The sequence below is a fragment of the Barbatula barbatula genome, assembly GCF_947034865.1.
Source record: "Barbatula barbatula genome assembly, chromosome: 4".
NCBI lineage: Eukaryota > Metazoa > Chordata > Actinopteri > Cypriniformes > Nemacheilidae > Barbatula > Barbatula barbatula.
Genome location: NC_136768.1, coordinates 65192 through 73890, shown reverse-complemented (window position 1 = coordinate 73890; position 8699 = coordinate 65192). Strand labels below are relative to the sequence as shown.

Here is an 8699-nt window from a genome sequence, read left to right as displayed (position 1 = left end):
AATGGAGACTATATCGAATAATGTCCCTCAATTATTAGATTTATTTTCTTCAGTAATTGCATAACCAAACCACGTGTTTGTGACCTTTGGTGAATTGTGTTTAATTCACCCGAAACCCATTTCTCTACGGCTTAACGTACCTATTTATTTGTCTTTAAATGGAGAGGAAAAACAAGCCTTAGTTTTGTGATCTTTTGTTTGTATGATTTCACTATTACATCATACAGTGACGATTTTTGTGAATCACTCTCGCGATACCCTGACGTCATACGCTGATCTGATCACGCATGTATACAATGAATCACAAAATTACTCAATTACTTCACCAAATCAAAAGCGTTAATTTAAATGAGTATTATTATTATAGTGTATAACACGTCGAGGTTCACTTGTGTGTTACTGCCATCTGCTGGTCAAAGACACGAGAGCGGTTGCAAGCACATTTAACTCTCATGCTGGTCTTTCAGATCATAGTTTAGACTGTCCTTGAGCAAAACAGGCTAAGTTTATTTTTAGAATCAAAGAACAGCATTAGTATGAAAAGACGTAATGTAAACTTGAGTCAACAGATAACATACTGTAGTTGTACAAACACTATAGAATGTTTTCTTGATCATGTAAAAAACTTTGTTTCACTTTTAACTACTTGATGTAAGCTGCAGCTGCTGCACCAACAATATAAACCGGGATGTTCATATAAACAACAATCCCTTAAAACAGGCAAGTAAGTCTATTCAACATCCATCACTTCTTCATCCACAGAAGAGGCGGTTTCTTTGGTTTTCTTGGGTTGTGTTTTTGCTGTTTTCTGTGCAGCAGGAGCAGATTTTTTCTGTGACTGTTTCTCCACTGTAAAGAAAAGCACACGGGATGATGAGAATCAGTTAAATGTTTGATCACGACCGTTCTGCTGTATGAATCCCACACACCTTCCATGCCAGCTCGATCTCTCTCCATATATCCTAACTGCTTCAACACTTTCCTCCTTTTCTTTCCGGAAAGTGTGATGTTGGCGCTGGAGCTGTCATGAAGAGACAATATTTCATATCGACGTTTATCTGTGCCACAGTCTGCATTTCTCGGAACATTCAAGTGTGTGTGTGTGTGTGTGTGTGTGTGTGTGAACAAACCATCTCTTTTTCAAATGGGGTTTGGTTGTGGCGTCACTGTCAATCACAGTCCCTAAGATGCGATGCTTTTCTCTTTTCTGTCGACTTAAAACCCTCCGTCTTTTGAAGAGCTTTTTCTTCAACTCCTGTATAAACCCCACGAAAAAAAGAAATGTACGTATTTTAAACCGATTAAATTAAGAACCCTTTTCCTATTATATGTCATCTGTGATGTTACTGTAACACAGGAAACACAAGGGCATGTTTGTTAAAGTAAATCAAGAATTAAATAACAAAACATTTCATAAAAACTGTGGGTTGCACAATAATCATTATAATATTTACAAATACTGTCTGTAATATTTCTTAACAGCATAAAGCATCTCTTCAGAGACTAACAGAATGAAGAACATCATAATATTATAAATGAAACGAAACAAATGTTTCCTAAGAGAGAGTTCGGAACTCAATACACATGCTTGTAGAAACCACCAGTAAAAAAGACACACAAACAATAAAAAGATACATGACATAAAAAAATCATCGACAGATTCGAGAATGCTGAAAGTGAATTGAATTAAATGTATTTTACAGTCTTTGGTCTGTTTATGCTTCCTCCTGGCGCCATGCTGCAGTCAACCGGAAACCAGCTCACGCACGTTTACTCAATAAAAGTCCCGCCTGAGTCGGATTTAGAAATCATCAAGGATTCAAAAGATCGGTAAAAAGCAATTTAAATCAGGGCTTTGGTCATCTTATTAATATTTCTCATTATTTAAAAAGCACAAAACTACAATAGCTTAATAATAATATTAATAATATTCATTTCTAAAATCCGCGCACTTTTACTCTTAAAACTTTCGACCGGAATTGACGTAACCCACACTTCAGTATCCAGTTTGTGAGCGTGAGCTTCAGCTCTATCAATGGATGAAGAAAACTCAAACACAGGTATTTATAACATATCATTTGATTTAAGCGTGGACTTCAGTGCGACGCAAGCTGGTGAATTTGTCATACAAAGCAGCAAAATGTCACAAAACAAAAGTGCAGTGTGTGTTTGTCTGGAGCGATTTTGAAGTGGATCATTGTTGCGCACCGTCAGCGCAGAATGTCATAATATATTTATATATAATAAAGTGCGCAATGTTCCTCTAAAAGAGAGACCTGTGTTCTGTCAGTGACTGACTGTCTGATATCTTAAACAAATCCAGATGACATTTCAGATCATTAATACATGTATTTATCTGCTGCAGCTTCTGAAACATTTTGTGTTCTTTCAGCAGGCGGAGGATGGAGTGTGCAGTGTATACTGCGTGAGACACTGTATCCCACAATGCATTTCGCCCACACGTCTTTAGGTTTGACTGTGTTTCTATTGTTTTCTTCTAGGGATCAGTCTGCCTCTCTCTTCTCTGCGGCTGCTGGTTCCACCGCTGCACCTGATGTCCGCCTTCATGTGGCAGGTGCTGCAGCGGAAGAGCGTGATGCATTACGGGAGACTGGAGGAGTTTGTCTCTATGGTGACAAAGACCCTGCCGCAGCTTCTCAGTTACAGACAGAGAGCTCAGCTGAGGCTGGGTCTGAGAGCGAGGGTCAGTCTTCATCATCATCATCACACACGTGACATCACAGTGATGCGATTGTTGTCATTTTTGTTGTTTTCCTGTCAGATGGTGTTAGAGCTGTGTCGCAGCCCAGCTGATGTCAGAACCATAGAGACCCTTCTGGACCGAATGCAGATTCCACCAGCGGCGGTGTCAGAGGTGCGATATTTACTCGGGTCAAATGTTTCGTTCTCGTTCAGTGTGATATTTATATACTTAGCGATAGGCTCATGTGTTTTCTCAGGGCGTCGATGCTGATGTGAGACCTTCGGTTGCAAATTTCAAGGCTTTGGTTCTGGCGCTCCTCAAAGACCCGGTTGAGAGAGCCTATTTCTTTCAGGTGATAGATCATGTTTAAAGTCATTCATCTCATGTGTTCTGCTGATATGTGTATCATGTTTTCTGTCTGTGCACGTGTCTTACAGGAAGTTTTTCCCGTGCAGTACGGTGCTCAGTACGACACTGCTCTTAAAGAACTGATGTGGGATCTGCTCTCTCGCATGGAGAAACTATTTCCTGTTCCTGACTTGAATAAAGTACAGTATTCTGAGGTGTCTGCTACACCAATTAGATTCTGTGTGTGTGTCGTCTGCTGTTCACTCTCTCCGTCTAACACACAGACAGTGTCGTGGCTCGCTACTGCCCCCGCTGGTTTGGAGGACACCATGCAGACGAATCCAGACGACCTGCACGCTCTTCTGCAGCAGTACCAACTGTTCGGTGGTTCAGAAACTCTGTGTTGGCAGAAAAGCTCCAAACCGGGTGCGTGAACCCACAGACTAACTAATAAGATGTAATAAAGAGTGGATGACCTCAATAAATTGTCTTTTGTTTCTTAGGTTCTGTTCCTCGTTCCTCTGGTGATTGTATCCTCTCCACGCTGTCCATTCCTCCATCGGTGCGAGTGCTTGTCACCGCCGAGCCGCTTGTCTATCACGTCCAATCAACCAGCGTGGCCCTCCTGAATAACGCCGCTCTGGGTCAGCTGGACACCATCATCGTCACCGACTACACAGAAGTGGAGCTCAGCAGTCAGGAGGTGCTGGTGGAGGACGAGGCCGTGTCCAGCATGTGTGTGCAGGAGAAGGAGGAGCAGATCCTCTTAGCTGACGAAGCCGCCAGCTGTGCGCAACAAACCACCTTGGATGGCAAAACCGCTTCAAGTGACGTCACCTGTGAGGTTGGGAGCGTTGCCATGGCGACTACATCCCATAATGACCTGGCCGTCACAAACCCACAGAATGAGCTGAATCTCCAGACGGGTGGATCTGGTCAGCTGAGCTCACGAGATAAGGACGACAGCACAAACATCTCTCCTGAGGCTGGAGGAGACTCGTCTGCACTACAGGCGATTGAAACACCACCTGTGACCGATGATGCCCGAACACCAGCGACACGGAGGGGACGAAGATTACCGAGGAACAGTGCTGACACCGCTGACAAAAACACTAGCAAAACTCGGCAGCGTCGTGCACGACCTGTCAGACAGAACCGCACTGAAGAGAGGTGAAGCTGTTTATCCACTGCTTGTGTGTATGTGGAGTTTGTTGGATTAAAGATTTTAATATCGTTTTTGTTTTTTTTCAGGAGTGCAGACGCATCGCCTGCAGAAACTCCAGGTAACACATGCTGCAGATGCTTGATAATTAAAATAACAATGAAGTTCATTCATTCTGAATGATTGTTCTCTACAGATGCGGCAGACGAGTTGTCGAGCAGACCTGAAGCAGAGATCACAGTGTCACATCAAACACAGACGCCTCCCAAAACCGAGCCACCGGCCTCCGAAAACCCTTGCGCTCGACATGCGTGCAACACCTGCGGCAGAACGTTCACCCGCAGGTCTGACGTGCGGCGACACCAGCTGACCCACACGGGGGAACGTCCATTCAGCTGCGGCCAGTGTGGCAAGTGGTTCCAGCACTCGTGGGATCTGACCAAACACTGCCGCAAGACTCACGGCGAGGCAACCTTCACCTGCCAGCTGTGCCAGAGCACCTTCGCCAACCTGCGCACGTTGACAGCCCACCACAAGAAGAGTCACTCCGGCGAGCTGCCGCATTACTGCTCCATCTGCGGTGAGGCCAGCCCGACAGCCGCCGCTCTCATCGAGCACCGCAAGAACCACAGCGCCGCGCAACGCTACCTGTGTGAGCAGTGCGGTGAGGGTTTCGACACAATACGGCAGAGGTCCGCACACCGGCAGAGCCACCGCAGGCGCCAGCAGTTCAAGTGCCCACAGTGCGACAAGACGTACACACGCCGCACTGACGTCAAGCGACACATGCTCAGTCACACGGGCGAGCGGCCGCATCAGTGCTCCGTCTGTGGCAAACGCTTCGGCCTTCGCTCAGGCCTTCAGAAACACATGGTCACCCATACGGACCTCCGGCCCTTCCGCTGTCCGCACTGCCCGAAGAGGTTCACGCAGCTGTCCATCTTACACCGACATGAACGCATGCACACGGGCGAGCGGCCGTACCTTTGCTCGCAGTGCGGTAAGCGCTTTCTGTCGCACGGCGAGCTCATCAAGCACAACAAGACCCACACGGAGGAGAGGCCGTACTCCTGCTCGCAGTGTCACAAGGGCTTCAAGTTCAAAAGAGCGTTGCAGGATCACATGCTCTCTCACAGCGGCGCTCGACCCTACCCGTGCACCTACTGCGGCAAGATGTTCGCCAAGCCCTTCGCCTTAAACCGCCACCATCTAATCCACACCGGCGAGAGGCCGTTCTCCTGCTCCCACTGCGACAGGCGCTTCCTCACCTCCAGCGAGCTGGCGCTTCACGAGCGCGTGCACACGGGCGAGCGGCCCTACTGCTGCTCTGTCTGTCCCAGTAAGTTCCGCAGCTCCTCTGAGCTGTCGAGACACAGACGCAGTCATTCACAGGAGCGGCCGCACCGCTGCGGTTACTGTCCCAAAGCCTTTGCCAGTTCTGCCAAACTAAAAAACCACATCCGCATTCACACGGGCGAGAGGAAGCCCAGGCCCTCGCCGGGCAGTAACCTAACCACCAGCGTGCCAGAGATGGAGGCGATAACGGTGATCTTATCCTAATCTCTTTATGTTACAGTGAATAACAACAAGACTTTCTACATGATGATTCCAGCTGTTTGCGTTTGTTGATGTAACTCTGGGCTGAAGATCAGAGATGTGGGAGTTTGTGTGTATTAATCTTTAGTTGCATTTGACAGTTCTTCATCTGTACATCTTCACACGAGTAAAACACAGAATTGATGTTTTAAAGGCTTTGCTTATTTGCCAGCTGTTTGTTTTGAAGATACTGATAAAGTGTTCCTCTGTATGAAGAGTGTTGGTTTGTTTATTTTTGTCTTAAAAGATGAATGCATCTCCTTCAGTGCAGTTTAACATCATCTCGAGATGTGAGTGTGTTTGCTTCCACGTGTGTGTTGCATATTTTGATTCTGCTGCAGGTTTGAATGTTTGAGTGATGCGGTGAGGAGAGAATTTAGCACAAGAGGTAACTGTGTCTCGTATGTCATCACAGAGAACAGACATCCCCTCGGGTTTGTGTAGTTATGTTTCTCTCTCTTCAGCAGGACTGAATGAGCCAGAGTAAGTTGACCTCACATATTTTGGTGTATTAAAGCACAGGGTGATCTGCGTGTGAATGTGTTTCTGTTCTTCTGTGATGGTGGTCTTGTATCTGAAGTGACACACACACACACACACAAAAGGCTTCATGAATAGACGTCTGTAACAAAAACACTGTCCGGTCGTCATGAGAACCTTTCTGTGTCTTTGTTCTCAGCGCTTGTGCTCTGGTGAGATGTTTGAATGTTTAACATCCATCAGCACAACTTTACCTATTAACTTCACTCTTTTACTGTACTTTTAATAAGTCACCGATTCATAGCAAGGTGAATGTGTATTCAGGATTCCAAAGGTGTTTGGGTTCGGAGAGAAATGAAGATCTCATCTCTTCTCCTTGTCATCAAGGTGAATTTTCTTTTTTTTGCTCTTGTTTTGTCCTGAACCAGCAGCCACACGTCTTCTGTTTACAGTTAACACACAACAGAACACAATGACCTTCATGCATTTATTCATTCATCGTGTGTGGAGTTCATCGTCTTCCACAGAGGAGAAGCAGGAATCACATCTATAGTGAACAACACTCATGTAAGAAACATCATTCACTCTCTTTCACTTCATCACAAACCTGCTCCATCATTCAGTCAGAGAAATAACACAGATAATTCAGCTCATATAGTGAATCAACAGAAAGCTGGTCATGTGACATACCCGGGTTTGGGTGAGGGGTCAACAACACAGAAATAAAATTATATCCTAAACACAATAGCTGGAAAGAACGAGCTATTAAAATGATATTTTATTTGTAGTTTTAATGTTATGATGGTACTTCAAAACATGCTTACGTGAAGTTATATTAGCCTATCTTATTAAAAGAGTTTCAAAATAACTTTGCCATCCATTTCAGTGGCCGATGAATATGCCTCCCATGCCTTTTCTTTGGCCTTCATGTCTTTATATAAACAGTCCTGGGGTCCTGAATCACTTTGTATTTCTCTACCTCAATATTTACCTGCGTGTTATCTTGTACTTTCTGGACCACCGCTCGTCCCCTGCAGCACCTTCCTCACGCAATATAAACACTGTAGAATATTTGTTATACACTGTAGGACCATTATAATCGGCTTGTATTGATTTATTAAACAAAAATCATCAATCATAAAATGGTTGTGAACTTAATTTATATGCATTTATGTTGAAATTACATTAACATTGAGTCATTAAGCCGACGCTTTTATCGAAAGAGACTTGCAGATGAGGGAAACAATGGAAGCAGTTGGAACAACGAAAAGCATAAGTGCAGTAAAACTGGTCTCATAAAGCCCACCACAGGACACAGAACTACAGAGCAGAAATGACTTCCTTTCTATGTGAATTCGTGTTCATTTGAGCATGACACGTGTGCTATCACTTTAAAACACAGACCCATCCGCGTGCGGTGTGAACGAATGATCTAATCCGTTAACATGGGCACCTGAAAAAACACGCCTGTATGTTGTTAATGTTGTTTCACTGAACTTACATTTCTTTCTTATGCAGTTTACAAATACAACAAATGAACATGCTTGAATGTAGAGAAGCCTGCTTGAGCGCCTTACAATGCACCGATATTATTGTTGTGGCGTTTTAAAGCTTAAACTGTTTAAGCGTTGAAAGTTCATCACGATTAAATGTAGGAAAAAAACGTCTGTGTCTTATGGGGCAAAAATACAACATACAGGGCCTTGAATCACGGACTCCAGGTATAAATTGATTTTACTACGCGGAATTGCACAGAATCTGGAAAAATGTATAATTTCTTATCTGTTCGGTGCCACTTTCAGGTTAAGAAAATTCAAATTGTGCATGAATAACTTTATAAATATTCAGCTGCAAATGTTTAAGCGTGTGCTCGTTGAGCTTTCAGAGAACACCTGGACATGAACTGTTTCTGTGTCATGTGAGAAAAGCATCTGTAATATACACCCTTTGCGGCGACCCGTCAAAATAAAAGTCCGGTTAACTTCAGCAGTAATAACACATTTTACCACAGCATCCCTCTTGATTTCCCCCGAGTGTATTATTTATATTTAGTAAACTAAAGTAAATGTGCTGGGTTATATTAAAAAAATTCAAACTTGTTATAAAAAAATATGACTTACGTTTAAGTACATTTAAAAACATTTTAAATTTCCCTTGTATGGTTTCAACGTATCTACTGCAGTGTCTAATAAACTTTATTAGTGAATAGTATTATACTGAAGTATTTTTTCATGTGGGCAAATATATTACTATTGTACAGTAAATGACGGAAAACACAGAATCCAGAAACGCTTCAAGCCGTTTCCATGGTGACTTGAGTCGTGAAATCTGTGATCCATTGACATTAGGCGCGGATGACATCAAAGTAACCGCGAGAGCGAAAGGTTATTCTAATCTCTCGTATCTCTC

At 43.9% G+C, this 8699-nt stretch overlaps 2 protein-coding genes across 5 annotated transcripts; one reads left to right on the top strand and one right to left on the bottom strand.

Moving 5' to 3' along the window:
- Positions 1 to 200: 200 nt before the first annotated feature.
- c4h11orf98 (chromosome 4 C11orf98 homolog) lies at positions 201 to 1790 on the bottom strand. Its single transcript, XM_079454993.1, has 4 exons — positions 1702 to 1790; positions 1131 to 1255; positions 930 to 1021; positions 201 to 849 (listed from the first exon to the last, which is right to left on the bottom strand). The coding sequence occupies exons 1-4, from the start codon at positions 1735 to 1737 to the stop codon at positions 731 to 733; spliced, it is 372 nt and encodes a 123-aa protein (XP_079311119.1). The 5' UTR covers positions 1738 to 1790; the 3' UTR covers positions 201 to 730.
- Positions 1791 to 1806: 16 nt separating this feature from the next.
- LOC306893241 (uncharacterized protein) lies at positions 1807 to 6347 on the top strand. Of its 4 annotated transcripts, XM_079454992.1 has the most exons (9): positions 1807 to 2060; positions 2502 to 2704; positions 2783 to 2875; positions 2961 to 3056; positions 3142 to 3252; positions 3337 to 3478; positions 3556 to 4222; positions 4304 to 4335; positions 4411 to 6347. In XM_079454992.1, exons 1-9 carry the CDS (start codon positions 2036 to 2038, stop codon positions 5772 to 5774), a joined length of 2733 nt encoding a protein of 910 aa, XP_079311118.1. In that variant the 5' UTR covers positions 1807 to 2035; the 3' UTR covers positions 5775 to 6347. The 4 variants fall into 4 exon arrangements, with proteins under 4 accessions (XP_079311118.1, XP_079311116.1, XP_079311117.1 ...); XM_079454990.1 differs by having other exon boundaries at positions 1982 to 2060; positions 3142 to 3478; positions 4411 to 6341; XM_079454991.1 differs by having other exon boundaries at positions 1988 to 2060; positions 2502 to 2875; positions 4411 to 6341.
- The last annotated feature ends 2352 nt before the right edge of the window (positions 6348 to 8699 follow it).